At 46.0% G+C, this 20,458-nt stretch overlaps 1 protein-coding gene across 4 annotated transcripts in view; it reads right to left on the bottom strand.

Moving 5' to 3' along the window:
* The window catches only part of LOC144169222 (rho GTPase-activating protein 23-like), a 98,148-nt gene that overhangs the window by 27,315 nt on the left and 50,375 nt on the right, over positions 1-20,458 (bottom strand). For 3 of the 4 annotated variants that reach the window (XM_077698276.1, XM_077698275.1, XM_077698278.1), the window contains exons 2-10: positions 16,576-16,690; positions 14,508-14,673; positions 12,525-12,557; positions 11,547-11,724; positions 9,904-9,958; positions 8,355-9,384; positions 3,388-3,453; positions 2,190-2,298; positions 751-814 (exon numbers count right to left, since the gene is read on the bottom strand). In XM_077698276.1, the coding sequence (XP_077554402.1) occupies positions 751-814; positions 2,190-2,298; positions 3,388-3,453; positions 8,355-9,384; positions 9,904-9,958; positions 11,547-11,724; positions 12,525-12,557; positions 14,508-14,673; positions 16,576-16,623 (1,749 nt within the window). In that variant the 5' untranslated portion in view covers positions 16,624-16,690. The remainder of the gene's footprint in view (positions 1-750; positions 815-2,189; positions 2,299-3,387; positions 3,454-8,354; positions 9,385-9,903; positions 9,959-11,546; positions 11,725-12,524; positions 12,558-14,507; positions 14,674-16,575; positions 16,691-20,458) is intronic. The other variant, XM_077698277.1, reaches the window with a different exon arrangement.

Below are 20,458 nucleotides of genomic sequence, written 5' to 3' on the forward strand. Positions count from 1 at the left end.
GCAACTGTAAAATTTTACTTACAAAAAAAAAAAAAAAAAAAAAGACAGACCTAGCGGGCTTCGTGCCACTGGGGCAAAGCAATTCCTCGATTTTGTGAAACATAGGTTGCCCGCACATGCATCGCAGAAAACACTGACTCTGGCCGCTAGATGGACGAAATAGAAACACCCACTAGCAAGCAATTACAATAAAACTGCGCAAAAGGACGGGACGGAAGAAGAGGACAACAAACCAGGCGCAGGTTTGTTGTCCTCTTAGGAGAGGCTGAAAACCAATGGAAGACATGCCTTTGTGTCATCTGTGGTGAACGTGCTACAGCTGACGATCATTACACAAGGATGGTAATAAAAATACTCCACCTTTTCCTTTAAGGCAAGAATTTACAAACTGCCCTCTAGCCATGCCCCTATGACAAAAGATTGCCTTTGCCACAATGGGCCTTTTCACAACAATAGGCCTTTTACAACACAATTACTTCCTGCTCGACTCCCCCAGACCACAGACAGCACACAGCACGACTGGCACTTTTTTATCCCCCAATCGATGCTAACAGTGTCAACTGCTTGTGCTTCCATTTTCCTTCCGGCGTGTTTACCAGATGAGATTTTCTTGGCGTCTTGCAAGCGTACCAAAATGCTTTTGCAACTGTGCAACAACCACTAGAGGGACTACCCCCTTTCCTCAGCAGCCCGTCTCCCCATCCACCCTGTCACCACCACCCCGTCGACCGAGAACGTGCCAGGCCTCACCTTGTCGCCAAAGAATGCCTTTAGCCTCTGGATTCGATGAGATCCACTTGGGGTGGACGAGGTGCTGCGCAGGAAAGAAAACACTGAGGCAACACTGCAGTGCATGTCGAGTCAGGGCAATAATGACGTTCACAAACGAAACACGGAAGCTGGAGCCCCATCCAGTAGGCATTGAGAAAGAATACACGTGAAACAGGTGCTGACAGTATGGGCCATTCAATGTACCCACAAGCCAGTCACACACCCCTGACCAGTATTTAAGAAAGGATAAAAGTAACATTCATTTCAATGCTTCCGAAGTATTCACCACATGTCACGACTTGCAACCACAAACCAGTTGTGCATTACCTAATTCAGCCTTGAAAAATGCACGTAAGATTTAACTCCAGGCTTACAAATACTTCCCAGCAGCTCACAAATGGTGGCCAGTAATCCCTGAGAGCATACAATATGAACAAGCTTCCCAATCAACGTGACCATCCCTTCAGGTGTTCCAATTCTCCCTTCAGCCTAGCAAATTATGTCTTGAGGGCCAATTGGTGGGATGTCCTGCCATTGAAAGCTTCACTTAGCAAGAACCACACAGTACGGCTTCACACGAAAGATCTCGAGAACAACCTTGTTTGGGGTAAGCTTTGCTTGATGTTCGGAAAGCCTGTTGATATATAAAAAAACAACGGAGTGAAATTTAAACATGAGGCAAGCTTCTATAGTGTATGTGCGATGTACCATGCAGGCGTCAGCTGCTTACAAATTTCTATAAAACGCAAGTTTTCTTTACCGTACGAGTGCCCATGATACTGTATGATTAGCTATAGTAGTCCTACATGAGAAATTTGTAAGCTCACAAATCCAGATAGGCCTTTTTTGACTATAAAAGAAGAGGAAAAAGGCAACATCACACTAACTACTTCCCATTCCCTCTAGCACATCACATGAACAAGGGAGACAAGAGGCAAAGGCAGAAGTAGTGAGCACTGGCAAAGCAAAATCCGTGCAAGCAAGAAACTGATAATGACCACTGACAAACAGCCGCAATAAAACATTGCACTATTCAATACTACGCTGTGCCAGACTCATTGCAAAGCTTCATATTTGCACTAGCGTATCGAACAAAACACAGTTTGACACTGACTGCGAGAGCTTAGACTGCAACAAAGTGAAATTACCGTAAAGTTTCGAAAGAGCTTTACGGTAAGAGATATCCAGTAAAAAATACGGGATGGGAGAACTTTCGGGTTGGGTGCGTTAAAACTACAAGAAAGAGGCCGCACCGTTAACCAAAACTGCAGAGATATCAAGTAGAAAATTAGGGCGGGTTGTGTCTCTTTGCTTTGCGTTCTCTCGGAACTTTACGGTACATGTACCAGTAGAGGGCAAGTGTTGCCACCAGCACATGTGTGAGAGAGAGACACGGGGGCCCTCCCTCTCCCCCTCACCTGGAAACGGAGTGCTGCTCGTCTTCGCTGTGGTCCGACTCCAGGTGGAGCCGTTCGTTTGCAGTCGCTCGGAGGTACGACGTTCGCCGCGCCGGGTGAGCCTTGTCTTCTGCGCACCGCAAGGGGGAAGAGGGAGGAGGAGGAGAAGGAGAGGAGGTGGAAGAGTGACGAGGGGGAGAGCAGCAGGCACACGGCTAGTTGAGTACACCTGAAAGATCGCTACACGTACCATGCAAACTGCTACAGCTGACTGCATGAAGTGCCACACTACCGTTGCAACGAAGAAAACCAATTACTCGGGCGGTCTCGTAAGCAATGAAGCAGGCTGACACCAGTAGTGGTGCGTAGTTCTCTAAATTGTTCTCGCCTTGTCTAGAATAGTCATAAGAAATGCCGACAGCTATGCAAATGATTTTGCTTGAATTCTTAAACGCAACACGCTGGGGGTGTGACAGCACCGCTCTTTGTTACAAACACGTGCTCATGCCCATGCTACCACTTCATGCTTTGGGATATTTATCAGAAATTGGTTTCTCATGCCCAAGAAATGAGCACCAAGGGGTGCAGAGCAGAGTAGAGTAGAATGGTTTGTTAAATTGGATGGCACTGGGCCTCGTTTGGCAAAGGAAGCTACGAACCGTATGGTTCAAAATTACGGGAGAAGAGACGTAACTTCGGGATTCTGGATGGCTGCACACCTCAAGCTTTTTTTTTTTCTTTTTTAAGGAAACTGTGTTTCCATTATGTTTTTGAACAAACAAAGACAAAATCATGACTGCCGCTTTTGTTGACACTTAAATATGAAACAACTCAGTCCAACTAATCTCGGGACATGTTAATTTAGTGGCTCAGCACACCTGTTTGTAACAGAAACAAAAATATGTCTGATAAATAAAGCTGGCCACTTCACAGACGTCCCAAATCTCACAGGTTGCGGATGGAGACATGCTACACCAAATTTTCTCCCTAGACTGCTAGCTCAACAACAATAAGCTCCGTTTATAAGCTGTGTGTAATCTTACTGTTTCGTGTACCCTGTGCCACAACAACGCAAGGGCTGTGCGAGGGGACGACACAGGCAGTAAGGGGGAACATCATTCCCAAGAACAGAAGAGTAAAAAGAAAAAAAAGAGAGCAAGATGCAGGCCAGCATGCTTCCCAAGTGCAGGGAGGTTAAGGTTAAGGGGAGAGGCGTTACCTTGAGGACCATTTTTTCTCCTATACACAACAGACGAGGCAACGTCGGCCGAGACAAACCCATCCGCTGTAAAGGCAGGGTTAGGAGTGGAGCAAGGGGGAACGGGAGAAAAAATGAGTACACCGCATGACGACGTGCACGCTGCTCAAGTGAACTTATCCTGCCACCGCTTCAGGAAAGACAGCAGAGGGTAAGCTCTTCTTTTAATTTTTGCCCCCTCTCCAAAGGAAGCAGCAAGAGAAGTTAGGAAATTTGTGCTGCTGATAGCACAGCTGAGTTCAAACAATGCGCTTTAAGGAAAGCAAGAAGCAAATGTAGTCAAAGCGCCATATGTACTATTCTTTTCAGACATCCCACAGCACAGCACAGCACCACAGCACAGCACAGCACTCAGACAGCCCACTCTAACGGTATTGTTTACTCTACTATAAGGTACTGTGCCAGGGCAACCCCCTGTAGTACCAAATACACAAAAAAGGCATTGCACACATAATTAATAAAGCTGCACGTATGAAACTAGTGCAAGGGACAAAGAAGCGATAACATAGGTGGAGGTCCATAGGTGGAGAGTCCATCTATGTACCACATTTACCCGCGTAATGAACCCACTCGCATAATGAACCCCCAACCCCCTTTCTTCTTGAAAATGCACTTTCTCGTTACCTCCATAAAAAATGCAGCACAGCAGTAATAGAAAAGGTACTGTTCAACATGTTTTTATCTCGGCATGGTTGCTGATGCTGTTGACGATCGCAGTAACTTGATATCATGCCACAGTACGGGCAGAAACGCTACAAAGGCATTCTAACAAAAAAAAAAATATTCTCAACAGTAGCCGGAGACGCAAGCAAATGATGTGGCTCACAATTTTAAAAATGGTCTGCTTGCGGAATGACACCTGCTAAACACAAAACAAAACTTTCTTGCTCATAGCGCCACGAAAGAAATGCAGCGTGCGAACAAAGACCAAACAGTGTCCGCACTTCTTCCCTGCTCTTTGCTATGGCTGGTTTCGGCAGCGTGTGAACAAAGCACTAAACGTACTCCACGATTTCGCCATTACGATCCATGGTTTCGTTGTTTAGCTATGTCCATTACGATCCATGGTTTCGTTGTTTACCTATGTCCTGACCTTTTTGTTTGCGCTCCTGGTGTGCGGCATACAATGGCAGAGTACATGAGCTACACAGCCAGTTTTGAACTGAAGGTGGTGGAGCATTTGCTGAAGCATATGAAAAATGCGCGGCTGGGCGGCACTTCAGTGTTGACCCAGTGCGTGTACGCTAGGTTTGGGTGATGAACAGGGATCATCGTGTGTTTCGTGGGCCCAAAGAAGAGAAGTTTCCCGGTGCGGAAAAAGAAGCTTTGGAGTGCCTTGACAGCACGGAAGACGATGCGCTCTGGGCCGACAATGAATGGGCAGCCGCAAGCGACTCAAGTGAGGAGGACAGTTCCGATGGCAAGTAGGGGGCCACCAACAAGTTGTGAATAAAAAGGAAACTTGGTTAAATAATTACCTACGTGTTTTACTGGAAAGGTAGGGATTGGACAGAGCTTTTCTTAGCATCTTTATCGTCTGAAATTTCAGCTTTTAGAATCCGTCACAACTTTTTCCCACATAATGAGCCCTCCCCCAAATTCATGCCGAATTTTATGGGGGGGAAAAAAAAAATGTGGGTTCATTACGCGAGTAATACGGGAGCTCCCATCTTCTTTCACACTGGTTTCAAATGTGTGCCTTGCTAATACAGAATTTTTTAGCTGTTCAATTGGCAGCTGAAACATACCTAAAACAAGTGTGCACGAAGCTAAATTATTTTGGTTTCTTTCCGGAGATCGGGATAAATTGTAAAAAGTGAGCAGAACATTATACTAATTTACTGGTGCTCACTCGCGTGAGCAGACTGCCTAAACACTGCAGGTGTTCAGCTTTCAGTAAAAGCTTTTGCAATCAGTATTTGGCCAAAACCATAGTTTTCTTCTTATTTAATGATTATAACACATCCCAGGGCACATTTGATGAGAGCATAGCCGAACAGTTCTGCTTGCAGGAATAGCAGACAATGCCCTACTTTCCAGCGTACTCAGAGCATGTAGGATGGCTATTTGACTACCAAACCACCCCTCTTCCTCTCCATAAACTGCTCAGCTGTCTAACCACCATTCCTATTCCTTCTCTCCCATAGTTCTACAGATAGGCACGTGAGCACAGTCACCTCAACTGCTGGGATGCCTGCTGGTGAAACCTGTCAAGGTCAAAGCTGCCGTGCTTGAAAAATAAACAACACACGCTTGTATTTGACCAGTGCCACAATGCTACCCAACTGTCTCCAGGCGCCACGTACAGTGCGATCAATAGGTACAGAACTAATTTCGCTAATTTGCTGCCACAAGCGCAAGGCTCACAAAATACTGCAGAAAATTGTCCTGACAGGTACCACACACCTCTGGTTTGTTTGTGCAAGCTTGGCCAGGTTAGATGCCACACCACTGCAAAACACATGCACTAGTGGATCAGGGGGTGGCCCCTAGGGCGAAAACTACGTCACACGCTCAGCGTCTGACCTCAGGCCATTTAACGTGCCAAGCAGAGTGCTCTGTGCATCTAAGGATGCTTAGGACAAGGTACCAGCCTGAGGATAACTTGTCGCCAGGTGGAGGCAACACTGCTGCCAATCACGAATTATGACGTGAACTATCCGACTGCCAAAATGAGCCTGCCTTTCTCAGAGCTGATTTTGATGTACTGATCTTGTACCATGACAGCCACTAGCCAAGGACAAATACAATTTTGCTCAATTGAAAGAACTGACTCAGCTTCATTCTAGCCGCAAAAAACGTCTTTTAACCAAAAAAATGCAACAAATACTGACAAACTGTCAAACTTTGCACCACAGTGACATACTAAGGACTGGGCAGCGTAATATGGGCCGTCACTAAAAACACAGTTATCAGTGTGTAGAGTGCTCGTTCGCATCCAAGTGATACGACCAAAACGGAACTAGATATCCCACTACAATATCGCAGTCAATTTGCTTGGTGGTGGCTTTGGCTGGAGGCCACCCATCGCACAAACAAGATTGTGCAATTTCATAGAGAAATCGGCGGAAATATCGATCATCTGTTTGAAGTTTGACATAAAATTAGTATCACTGTTATCCGGGCAAAACGGTCTTTTTAGTGAATGAAAATTTTGTCTCCGTGGCCCCTTTAACTCTTTCGCTACCGCGCCTATCAAAATCGATCAATTTGATCGATACTTTTGGGAGCGCCTTTTCATAGCATTCCAGGCGTTTCTCGAACAAGTAAAGCTGTTCGGAGTTAGATCAAAAAATGGCCTTTCAAAATCAGTTTTGTTTTCATTTTTGCAACGGAAACGTGATTTTTGATACGCTTTTGAATCACCTGGGTATGGAAAAGGGGCGTGGTCATCGCGCGTCACGGCTACCAACGAAGAATTCGTGCAACTCGTAATTACTCTGTACCAGCGCTTGTTTTTTGCTATCAGGGCGTGAATGGGGAACTAGAGAACGATTTTCAATCGTCAGGTTCGCGCTCTGACAGTAATAATCCCAGAAATCGGCTGAAAATGTCAAGCAGTGGCTGGTTGCAAAGCTCCTTTATGATTTTAGGCAGTTTTATTGCCTTTGCGCACGTTGTTCTATGTACCGTGGTAGTTCTACTTACCCCAGGACCATTCGCAAACAGTTTACAACAGTTTCGGTTTCGTTTCTGCATCGCGAAATTCATATTTAGCGCTACTACGCAGTTACCCAACTTCAAGGCTACCTGCCATGGCGCCTGAAGCGTCCGCGACTGATCCTCGAACTAAGCACGGCGCTCCTGATTTCCCCCCACCCTAACCCGATTTCTGCGATAAGAACTTCAGATGCAAGTCAAAAGGTCACACCCAGTCGCCAGATATCTGTTCCGCCGAGGACAGCGCTTCAAACCGGTCTTACACTGCCAGCTGTTCGCCTTCCAGTTTCGTTTCCATGCAAGGGTATATCCGGGTGTCTAATGTTGCTGCTTAGTTGAACTGTCTATTCGGACGGAGTCTCTGATAAGTTTTTGTACTGTCTCATTTGAAAAATGTTAGGTGGCGCTGCAATAGAGGAGGCTCGTTGTGCTGATCTTTTTCAGCGCGCAGCTGCTACTCGGCCAAAGATCGCAGGGCCCGATTCTAGCTCATCGTACCTCATTTTTGCGAGCAAGACTACAATTGCGAGTAAGAAGATGATAATAAAGCTCATCTTTATGTTTTGAGATATAACTGACCGTGAACGACAACAAGCATCAGCCACGGCGTTCCGTTTTCAACTTCATGCATGTTTTTTTCCGCATCAAGTGCTTGTCGCAAATATTGTGCTCGCTGTAAATGCAAAGTCAGCCATTGACAAGATGTTTTTATGTTATGTGGGGGCAAATTGGTGCCTCTGATAACGTCAAACCGCCAGATTTATCCCAGGGAACCACCCGAAATTGCACATTTTGAATTAGAGGTTGGGCTTCACCGCATGACACGAGCACCGTGCGTGCTAACATTTTTTTTTTATATCTCAAAAACTGTTCCGCACAAGTCGACAATTTTTTTAGGGTGTGTTTTTGAAATGTTTCCCTACAAAATGTATATTTTAATTTTTTTCTACTACCGGTGGTTTGATATACACAACTCCTTTTTTATCATTTTTTTTGACAACTTGACAAAAATTTTGATTTTGATATTTTTTTTCACAACTATGATATATGAAAACCTTTAAAAAACTGGTGTTATTGGAAATGCCGTTAAATATTCTGCATTTCGTGCTCCTGCAATTACTGCCTAATCAATTTTTTAGCAGAAAAAAAAATGTTTTCTTGGACCCCTAAAAATTGGTCAATTTTCTGCGGTAGCGAAAGAGTTAAAGGAAACTTGCGACCAACTAGACATCCCCGAGCGAGTGACTGCAGACCCAAAGAAGACTCACTCTGGTAGGCATCCCCGTTGTCCAAGTCCCCCTCGCTGCTCCTGGAAAGGGTGCTCGGGTCGGGAAGAGAGGAGAAGCCCTTCTCCTCCTCCATGATGGGGCTGTCGGGTGACCGGTCGAACGAGGGGATGCGCGACGTCGGCGACGACAGCGGCAGTAGACGGTCAAACGTCATCGTCGGGGGCGGCACGGCCGACAGGGTCGACGAGGTCTCCGAGGCGCCGTCCCCCCTGCGGCCCCCGTCCGAGCCCGAGCCGTCCATCTCCTCGAACTTGGCCGCCCGCACTGACACAATGGGCACGGGGCAGCCGGACGTGAGGCGCGCCAGCTCGCTCCGGTACAGCTTCATGCGCTCCAGCGAGCGTGCCAGCAGGCCGCCCGACTCGAAGAGGTGCAGCCGCTGGGCCACAAGGTTCAGGGAGGACTGTTCGTCGGAGGCCACCGAATCCGGCTGCGTCGATGTTGACGTCGCCATCGCTGCCTGTTTAGGGTCCGTGTCTTCGACGCTTCCGATCCCACTGTCCGCTTGGCGTGAAGGGGCGGGCCAGGAGTCCTCGGGCTTGAGGAACTGCGTCCCCAGGTGCATGGGAACGCTCGTGCTTGGTGGCATCTTGGACGAGGTGGGTGGCCGCGGCACGCCAACTTCGGCCGTTCGGTAGGACGGGTAGCTGAGGGACATGGGCTGCGAGGCGAGCAGGTCACTCGCTCCGCCGCCCCCTTGGTCAAGGGCAGTGGCGCTTCCCAGCGTCGTCCCCTGGGGTGGAGACGCTGCAGTTGCGGAGGCGGTCGTGGCCGGCGGTGGAGACGGGTCGAGGCCGAAGAAGCGCCGCCGCGCTGGGTTGACGGGTCGAAAGTGTGTTGACGGGCCGCAGTGGATGGGCGAGGTCGGTTCGGAAGAGGGCATACTCCGCAATCGCTGCTGGGGCAAGAGCAGGGAGGAAGCGTCGGTGGCGGGGCGGGGAGAGGAAGCTTGGGAAGGTTGCTGCCACGGCGGTCGGCGCACTGGCTGGTAGGCGGCGCTGGCAAAGTACTGCGAGAAGTGGAAAAAAGGAAGAAAACATATGAGCATTGCCCAGTCTTCCCCTTCTTATAAATACGTGAGCATTGTGCTAAATTTAGAAGTGAGCATGCAGCCACAAAGAAAGGAATCAAACGCTTCGGGAATAGATTTACTCATACAGATTACAAGACTTTGGCCAGTGCATAGTTCGCAGTCTATTAATATGGGTAAGCCCAACGCACTAAACAGCAGATTGCAGTTTGTGGATGCCAAATGTTTGTACAACTTTAGTTTGTTTAGAAAGCACTATTCCCATCTTTTATTCTTGTAGCAGACCCATTCAACTTGTCTCAAAAGAAATTGCGTTATTCTGATTCCCATTTCTGTGTTCACGTTTAATTTGTACAGGATCACATCGAACAATGCTTTCCTCTATATACATTGAGTTTTTTGTGACACAAAGACAGCTTCATAAAGAGTGCCAAATTTTGTGCCTTAATGTGACTGCGTGAAGCACTGGACTCCACATTTTTAGCAAGCAGTACATACAAGTTGCAGGATGTCATCTTCTTTGGGCACGACCAAAAGCTGTACAGACAGGCCTCTGCAGAGAAAAAAAGAAAAAAAGAAAAAAAAAAAAAAAGAGCAATGAGGAAGAAGTTACACTTGCATTTTGAACCATTGATTTCTTAGCCCCAATCGAAAGTTGCGACACAAATTGGCAGATAGAAACTGATGAATACCTGCCAAAACAAGTCAATCAAAACTAAGCCCCCCCCCCCATTTTTTTATAGTAATTCCCAAAGGCTAGAAATTACCAAATCCAAGCCCCAAAAGAAATTTTTTTTTTTTCATGCTTGTTTCCCACGCCAGTACCACATACTGCGATACTTTCCTCACGAACAATACACAGTGGATGTGTCAGTGAATTTGATTTGTAAGGTTGAGGAAAACCCTGTTGTAAAACCCTGTGAACTTGATTTGTAAGGTTGAAGTAAGGCAAATTTTTTCCTAGACGGCAAAACGAAAAGGCTTCAGGGGGAGACAACAATTGGGGGAGGAAATAAACGCCAAGGTAAGAGCAGTCTGGAATGTTCTTCCAAATGATCAAGGATCTGCTCCACAAAGATGTCACTCATGCACAAACACTTTGCGCTGTTGTGGAGGTGTTGCTTTGCTGGTTTATGTCCTCACAGACTCCAAAGCATGTGCCAACAAAGGGACCACTTCTTGTCCTCCCCTTCCCCACTGCTTCTTCAATGTCACCCGTTCCAGTCACCATTTCAGTCTCCTTTCCCCTTCATCAACCCTGATCAACAACTACAGGCCATGTAGCAGCAAGCGAAATGCTGAGGCAAAGCATTGATCTTCCTGGGCGAAACATAGAATATGATGACAGATGATGGATGTATTTACGACACATCCGACACGCCAGGCCAATGAAACGCCACTCTCCTATGACGTCAACTAATCGACCCGTTTTTCCCCAGATGACTCGCCAATGTCTGTTGCGAGAAGGTGCACCAGGATTCCCCCCACTCCACACATTATTGAGTCATGACCATTACAATGAGACAACACGATGTCTGTGCGTAGCACACACATACAATCAAGGAATATACCGTATTAACTCGATTTTAAGCACCCTCTTTTTTCCACAATTGCGATACTCAAAGTGAGGCGGGTGCTCAGATTCGAAAAACCTAAATCCCCCCCACCCCCTCGGCCCCCCTTTTTTTTCACGGCCGTACGGTATCTTTTTCGACGGGCGCAAGGAATACTGCTTTATTTAGCAAACATCCAATAGAAAAATAGGCACAGACCGTGAACCCACCACTTACGTCTGATACTCAGTCACCCTCACTACTACTCGAGTCTGTTGTGCCCCCAGGGCCGTCGCTCTCAGTATTTCCCTGTGGGTCATCTTCTGTACCATTGAAGTTGTTTTTAATCGAAAACTGCCCGCTTCCCCGCATATAGAATCAACCTTGTGATAGCTGCTTAGAAAGGGGGAGCTTAGGTTCACATGCAAACTTTTTTTCAAAATTTTTTTCCAAGGGTAGGAGAGAGTGCTTAGATACGGGGGGTGCTTAGAATCGCAAAAATACGGTATATAAAAAATGGGTGGTTCCCGAGAGCCGACAAACCCCGTGGCTGTGGCGGATCAGAAGGAGGAGGAGGCAGGCACTGACCCCCTCTTGATGAGATCGACAATCTGGGCATAGGAGCGTCCCGTGACGGGCTGGCCATTGATGGAGACGATGCGGTCGCCCGTGACGAGGCCCGCCCGGTCGGCTGCACTGGCCGGCTGCACCTCGCGCACAAAGATGGTGTCCATGGCCTCCTGCTTGTGCTGGTCCCAGCTGGGGTCTGGACAAAGAGAGAGAGAGGAAAGGAACGAGAGGGGAATCATCTCACCCACGGCCCCCCACCATCACTGCTAGTCGCCATTAGCTATTAGCAGAGTCACTCGCCATGCCCCTTACTCAACTGCAAAACTAAAAGAATCTATCGAAACCCTTGAATGTGTTGTTTTAAAATTAAATGCAAAGTGACTAAGTGGTAAAACACAAAAAAACAGTCATCTAAAAACGGCAGGAATGTGAACAAAAATGCAGTCAGAGCTTCCAGAAGGACATTCTTTATGTGAATGCTTCAGTGCCATAGCAAGGCCAAGAATTATTCTATAGTCACTTTCCCCAAATGGGAGGCCTTATCTCCAAGCGGAATTAACCACGCAATGGAAAATCCACATGGCAATGTGGAAGCGAGCAGGTTTGGGAATAGTGGCCTGGACCCTACAACAGCTAAGAAAGAAAGGAAAGGAGCGCACATGTTACAGTAACAAATTACTCACAAGAGAAATTCGTGCATGCTCATGTTAATCACTCAGATGCAGCGATCAATCCGAACAGGCATGTAGCATACTTAAATGCCAGAAGCCTTTCCTCTGGGCAATGACCCCTCAGGCAGGCTCAACAGGCTGACATGACAGCCAGCGCAGAGCTCATATAAATGTGGCAAACAAACAAACTGGGCTAAGCAGTTTAGAGCATGAAAGGCAGACAGGGCCTGCAAAACGGATTTCAATATGCGCTGCACAGTAAAGGTGAGAAGACAAAAAAAAAAAGCCGAAGGGCGTGCCACAATGGAGAACATCTACTACTCACCGACAACCGTTGGGTGCTTCCCTGCCATCCGGGCTGCCTGCAAATGCCCCCAACAAAAGAGCAATTTCTGTTAGGAGGAGAAAAGTCCACAAGAGAGGCAATTCCAGTTGCACCTGGAGACAAAATGCAAGTTTGGTGCATTCGAAAGATTGCCTCGTTAGAACAACGCTGCTGGCACCACCTTTAACACAAACTTCACTAAAATAAGCTGTATAATGAGGAAAATAAAAAAGAGGCATGTGACACCCAGCTACCACTTAAACAAGACACAAGGCAGGCTATATAGGGCCGCAGACGGCAACCAAACCCTCCACATATTGCAGTTATGAACGAACAGCCTTTACAGAGAGAAAAGGGCCCTCAGGCCATCAGGGGAAAAAGCTAGGGTGGACTAATTGTTCTGTGCATTCATATTCACAGTCAAACAAAGGGGCAGGCATGTACGGCCCAAAAACTCACACTACTCTTCCGAGACCACTCGCAATATTGCTTAGGGTATACTTGTCTAGTAGTTGATAAATGCAGTGTCGTGAAGAAGTTTCCCGGAAAGTAAGAGGGGGGAGGGGGAAATGCAATGTACGACGCACTCTAAAAAAAAGTCCCCGTGCCATACTGTACAACCCTTTGGATGCTTTTATGTTACGATTACAAGTGTTTTGAATCGACCGGAATAACAGAATGGAATACTACTACTGCCTTTGTACGCGTGTGCGTGGCGTTACCACAACACGACCAAGCTCGACATTGACATGAACTAGTGGCCAATTAAGTAATATATAAACCAACGTCGGTTCGGAACGCGTGTGCTTACTCTAAGAAATTTTGAGGCGATTATCTTGCCATTCGCTCGCAAATTTTAGACTCCCATGTACCAAGACATGTCATCGCCGCGAACGCGCGATGACAAGGTCATTCTCTTTTCGCGTGACCTTTCGGCGTGGTCTGGAAGCGTAAAAGTCCCATCCCATTCCTTCAGTCAGCTTTTCCAGCCATGAGTGCAGGATTTATAAGTAGAATTATAAAACAAAAGAACGGCGCAGACGGAACACAGGAAGTCAGAAATCCCCGTCCCAAAGCGAGCTGCGACGCAGAATATCACAGTAGCAGACGAGCGCAACCGGGGTTGTTTTGATTTGCAATACTAATTCCACTAATACTCGTCGCTTTAACAAAATTCTAGGGCACTGGTTTACCTGAAAATGGAAACACCCATGTATAAGCAAAACCTCTTTCAGGGCCCCTATAAGCCAGCTGGAACACCGGTTACACAACATCCGGCTGCAATGGTTTGGCGTTAAGGGGAGACACTGCTCTTAAAAAAACTTTTTTAATTTTTGAGTAAACTCTGTGAAACTTGTCAGACTTGTTGCTTTTCCTCCACTGATTCTAAATATGGCATTGTTTTTTTTGTTGGTCAATTAGGTCCCGAGATAATTACAGGTAATTAACCATTTTTGGAGGAACAATAGACAAAACTGTGTTGGTAAGAAAACTTTAATCTTTACATTTTCCAACACCATGAACACTGGTGAGTGCAATAAAACAATCAGTTCTTTTATGCGTCGCTTGGAACTAATTTTACAGCTCATTAAACCTTGGTGGCAACACTGGCAAGGAGCCATTTTGAGTGCCAACTTCAAACACTGAAGTTTAATGAGCTGTAAAATTAGTTCCAAGCGACGCATAAAAAAACTGATAGTCTTATTGCACTCACCAGGGTTCATAGTTTGAAAATGTAAAGATTACAGTTTTCTGACCAACACAGTTTTGTCTATTGTTCCTCCAAAAATGGTTAATTACCTCTAATTATCTCGGGACCTAATTGATTAACTAAAAAAATAATGCCATATTTGAAATCAGTGGGGGAAAGGCAGCAAGACTGACAAGTTTCACAGAGTTTACTTAAAAATTAAAAGAAATAGTTTTAAGAGGGGTGTCCCCCCTTAAATAGCGCAACACGAGGAAGGCAGTGGGAAGAGGAGCCTGCCTTGATGGTGTCGGGAGGGTAGACGACAAAGTGGCGCAGCGTGAAGCCCAAGTCCTCGCTGGGGCTGGACCGCTCCAGCAGCACAGTCTTGAGGCCGTGCCATGCCTGCCGGTCCTCCCTCGTGCCCCCTCCTCCCCCTCCTCCTCCTCCGGCCGCCTGGTCCTGGGAAGGGGGTGACCGCCGCAAGAGACAAGAGTGGGTGAACTCCAGCAGTATCAGGGAAACTACAGAGTAGCGCCCCTTCTGAAGCAACAATGACCAGTCCGAAATTCCAAACGGGAAATTCCTCCAAAGCACACCTAGCAACCACAGGGGTGGAATGAGAGACACAATCCCACTACAGCAGGGAGACAGCTATTCCCATCGTCATTAGCCCGAGTGCAACGAGGAGCGAAACCGTGATTCATCTGGTACGGAGACACGTGCGCACAGATGCGAGCCATCAAAACCCTCGCCAAGCACCCAGCAGGCAGCAATGCTTTTGGTACCACAGAATTAAAAACACCTACCGGCGGCTAGGATAGCCCTCTACTGGCAGTCCCTGATCACAGCCACCGTCGAGGTTTTTGATAAAGGACCACAGCTAGCAAGTTTACTATGAAACATGCACCTACTAAAAAGGGTTCGTAGAATAATTTTGTATAGTGCATTCGTTATAACAATACCTCTTTTACTTTCTTCCAAACATCCATTTTCTCACTGACAGCTGCCTGGACCATGAAGTTAATCATCGCGGAAAAAGAATTTGCTGGCTTCGTCAACGTTTGAACAAGTGGTCCTGTGCCGTGCCCCTAATGAAAAAGTTCTGGCCACTCAGCCCAGGAAAACTGTTTCCTTAAAACCCAACCACTCCCCGTCAAACACCAGTTACTAGTCCTTGTAAGGCTCCCAATCCAAGTCTTAAAAAAATAAAAACTTACTTTCAGCACTGGGTACATTTTTCAGATGCTAAGGTTTGCCTTGGCTTCTTTCTGTTCCTTCGTTTCATTGCTTGTTAAAAACCAGACGGTTTACTGCTTTGCACAGGAGGATATAGAGCGCCTAAGATGCACGTCAGCACATGCAAAGTTCTGTTCCTGGCAAACGTCTCCTGCCCTGCCCGTGTTATTCATGTGCTTTTCTCAACAAGCTGTTCAGCACAATGGTATACTACATTGCGAAAATGAACTCTACGTGAGCCCCCCACAAGACAGCTCCTGATTGATGGCTATACAAAAACGCTCTCGCTGGCAAATTCTGTCACGTTTTGAAATCTCCAATCCTTTCAGTTTTATCCATTTTTTTTTTCCTTCCTAACACAAAGCACATTGCTGTCATTTTTCTCATTCAGTACTAACATGTTCACTCAAGAGAAATTTCACTTTACTTCTCAGATCTCATACAAGGCCATTAAGAGCCGTGAAGACAAAATACAAGTTGGGTTTATTAGAAAGACTGCTTAGTCTCGATAACAATGATACCAATATCATTGCAATCTTCTAACAAATAACGGAGATATTAAAGAAAACGTGTGAAGCAGTCGCGACCCCCTAGCCAATTTCCCGCAACTTTTCTATGATGTCACGGAACCTTGTTTGTGCGATTGGCGGCCGCCTAATTGACCTGTCGCGACGACACATGACTAGACGTCTGTAATGGGGCCTCTAGTTCCATTTGACCTCATCACTTGAACGCTAACGTGCAGTTAATGCACTGAAAATTGTTTTATTGTTGGCCCATATGATGTCATTCGTGCTTATAACACGTCACTGTGGCGCGAAATTTGAAAGTTTTTAAATACTTCTTGTTTTTTTTTTGTTAAAAAAACATCTTTTGTGGCTCTAATGGAGCTGAGTGAGATACTGAATCCTAGTTCTTTCAAATTACACAAAGCTGTATTTTCTCTTCATGGCTCCTTAAAGCAATCAGAACAGTCCTTCCTGCTGAAATATGCTGAGCCATGTAAAGAAATACCTAACAACCCCAGTTCAAGCACAGCCTGTGCTGTGATCTATAACAAAATCAAGTTTTTGTTTTCACGGGGAGCACTCAATCACTCGTGACGGCGGCACCACCCCAACTCACCTTGTCTGTCCAAGACGGGACGTCACCTTCCCCACCCCTGGACACCATGCTGTCCTCCGGAGGCCCTCAGACTAGAAGATGCTGCTGCTGCCACTGCTGCACATCCCTCCCCACTCTGTAAAACGCAAGAAGAAAAAGACAAGAGGCGGTTGTTGAGACTTCAGTGAAAGGCACTGTCCACTTGTACAAAAGGAGCAAACATCTCGGCCTGTTCTCGTAATGTTCATCTTGTAATGTTCATGTGCATGCACAAAAATGGCACATCTACACGCGTATACAAACTGAAATTACGTTTAGTCGAGATGGCGCATAAAGAGTCTTGAAATTACACTTGCGACATACCGTCTGTATGTGATAAAACATCTGATGGGCTGGCACAGAAAGAGACAAGCAGCACATACTAGCTTAAAGACTAAAAGATCGTGCAACCATGGCTTACAAGCCTGTACCAAATACTGTACCAGGGCACTTTTGCAAATGATTCATAAATAGAGGTACCGTAACAGACAACCTCATCAAAACCTTACGTCTAACCACGAGCCTGCTTATAAACGTCAGACACTGAAAATGTAACCAAACAATACTATCTCAGAAAACTAAAAAAAAAATGTAGTTGGGCTACAAGCAATTTATACACAGTTTGCTAAGTAAACCAGCCATTTTCCTAACCAGCTGCCTTACAGCTTGGTAATGCAGACTTTGCAAAAATTGAAATACACACAAAGTAAACAAGAAGGACACGCAATAAGCATTGATACCTGTATTACTGACGCAAAAGGCAGGCAATGTTCACTTTGGGTTCACCCAGGTGAACACATAATGCAGGCCATCCACTGTGCACCTTTTTTTTTCTTCCCCTTCTTTTTTTCAATTTTCATGTTAAATAGATGACAAGCATTAACTGTTCGGTACCTTCAGTTTTGCTGAACTGGTTCTCACCAAGGAAGCAAACTCATAGGACTGTCCTAAACAGTGTAGAATTTGGAAAGTAAGGAAAAGTAGAAACTAGATCTCTGTTTCGGCAGGTTGAGCCGCCGAAATCTGCCACGGCTGCACGCACGCAGTATTCCCAAAAAGTTAACCAGTACTAAAAAAAATCGACTTTTAATGAGACAATTACCTTAACTGACATGGATTAACAGGTCATGTGTTGACAATTTTGCTACGCATTAGTTTTGAAGACAGTAACGGTGCTATGGGTACAAAACAAGAACTCCCATCCTACAGCCCTCTTTTCATCACGCAAAACAAAGAGGAACATACGAGCAAGTGGCCTCAGTACAGCTTTTTTTTCAAACTACATAATACTGTTTCGAGCCCAGTGGTGCAAGCAAACACCAGCCCACTGCACAAAGCTGACCCCAGTGAAAAGTAGATGGGACACGCATGCCCCAGTGTTTTCACGACACCATCCAAACCGTGAATTTTTTCAAAGTGTGTTTGGCAACAGGTAATGACAGGCCGAATGACAGGCCACGACGAAAGAGACTGGCCGGCACACCCCTTTACCACTCAGCCCCTTTTCCATTCTCCAAAGTGGACGACAATGGACAACGCACGCACAAACTGCTCAAGGAACCATGACAGGGATCATTTCCCCCTCCCCGCCTCCAAAGCCGGGCAAGACAACAGAGGTCCATTGTCGAGAGCCTGCGCCCGTTGTAATGACCCCCTCCGGTGCTACACTTGACAGAGGACAGGGGGGGGCGGGGGAGGCCAGGGAAGGAGCGCGTGTTGTGAGACCATGAAGGCAATGGAGTAAAGGACACAAAGGAGGGAGAGGGGGAATGCAATGCTACAAACAAACAACACCCTCGCATGAAACCACATTTGCCGAGGTCAGTGCGCAGTTGTTGCCTGAGGAGGGCATCTGTGCGTTACGTAATGTTCGCGCGAAGGACTTTTAAAAGCGAAACTGCATGAATCGTAAGAGACAGGTCGGCATGAAGGGCGTTCAGTTATTCACACACAGCACCGCTGCTATTTGGTTCACTCACGAATTCTCCTTTCAAACCTTTGCTCGCACTGCTGGCAGTAACACTTTACTCGTTGGAATGTCCATTCCTTATTCTTTTTCTTTTCGCTTCAAGAGAAAAGGAAAAAGAGAGTACATCAAACAGCCAGAAAACCCAACTGCCGCTGCTGCAGCAGACTAAAACAGCACTTTGTCTTTTTGCAACAAGTCAAAGTGAGATTTATTGTTCCGTACCAGCCATGGGAACAAGGATGAAACCAGCTACGCAAAGGAAAGAAAGCAAACAAAAAAGACTGTTGCAGCCAAAAGGACAACACAGCGAGCTGACTCAGACTTAACTCCTTCTTCCTAACTAGGCCTCACACCATCCCCCTCAATGAGTTATTCTACTACTGCCACTATAACTATTACACAGTGGGAACACAAAAACAAGAGTGATTATATCTGGAACCCAAATTTAACTCACAAATATCTCGAGGGTGTGTTTAAGGAGCATAAAGGAAATTTGAGCAAATGAACGCATTCTTAGACAAGTTGGACCAGTTACGTTGAATAGTATTTTCACCCCAGTGAAGTGACAAAACCGCAAACATAGATGTGACACAATGCACGAGAGGTACTGCTAACAGAGCTCACTGAGTAGGCGGCATTATTTCGAGTTTATCGTACAGATGCATTCCTTATGTACACGTATGTGCCACACATAACTCCAAGGCACAATATGGAACGAGGTACAAAAACAAATACGCCCCCCCAAAAAAGAGCAGCAGCTTTTATACAGTGTGAAACAACACAAAAGACAAGAGAAAACTTTCATGCAGAATTTTCAAGACCGGTATCAACCGGCAAGGCTAGTACCAGCCAGAAGCAGCTCCGCTATCCTAAGATGGCAGTTGCTGATCGCAAGCCAAGAAAGAAACCTCATGCCTCTGACAGCTCAAAGGAGGATAAGATATTTTGATGATGCATAGAAAAGGAAGCCAGGCAGCAGATGGCAGCGACATGCCCCGAATGAGATAGCTGCATCATGTTCCACCGAGAACTGGTGGCGGACATACGAGTTAACAGCTAGCCTTATAATAAAAGACATGACACCACAGGCATCATCAACACTCCTGATAGTCCGTCAATTGAGAACATCCATGTACACATAACAACGTTTCGAGCTCTGTAAACAATTAATTGTTTCCAGAGCTCGAAACAAGCTTATCCCCTGGGGGGGGGGGGAAAATAAAGTGTTAGCTAACACTTGATTTTTCCCCCAGGGAATAAGCTTCCGCAACAAAACACCTCTCGAACATAATTGTCAGTTATATGTAAATACAAATAAAGCCAGAAACCCAGTGGTATAGGGTATACTAAGGTATCTATTGCAATAGAACTCATTGTTACACCTAGGCTACAAGGCGTGTCATAGTTGAGTGCTATGAATTAATTTAGACCACCAGGGGTCCCTTATTTTGGGCACAGGAATATTGCCGCATAGGCAGTTTTAATCTCCTGCCTTCATATTTTAATTAAAATGGAATAGCAAATTTAGTATAATTTAACAGTAAATTTCTCGTTCAACTTTTAATGTTGAACATAGCATAACTTAATAGCACACCAAGCCTAATTTTCCAGGCCACAAATCATAGCGTACCTTTGTTTTTGCCACACTGTGATGTTATCAATAAGCAGCAAGCAATTATGGTTGCTGGGAGCTCCCATATTACGCACCTATGTTGCAAATTTTTGTTGTTGTTTCTAAAGCAATGGCAGATAGCTGCAATAAAGCCATACTTGCCTTTCCTCCTCCTTTTGTTTCATACCACACCCTTCAAAATTCGATTCATTTTTAATTCAAAATTCTGCATTCACGGTGACATCGGTGCATGCCTTACATTCTTTATTTTCACCATTTTCTCT

This window comes from Haemaphysalis longicornis, unplaced genomic scaffold (genome assembly GCF_048455015.1).
Source record: "Haemaphysalis longicornis isolate Haplotype H1 unplaced genomic scaffold, Haemaphysalis longicornis Haplotype H1 scaffold_2, whole genome shotgun sequence".
Taxonomy (NCBI): domain Eukaryota; kingdom Metazoa; phylum Arthropoda; class Arachnida; order Ixodida; family Ixodidae; genus Haemaphysalis; species Haemaphysalis longicornis.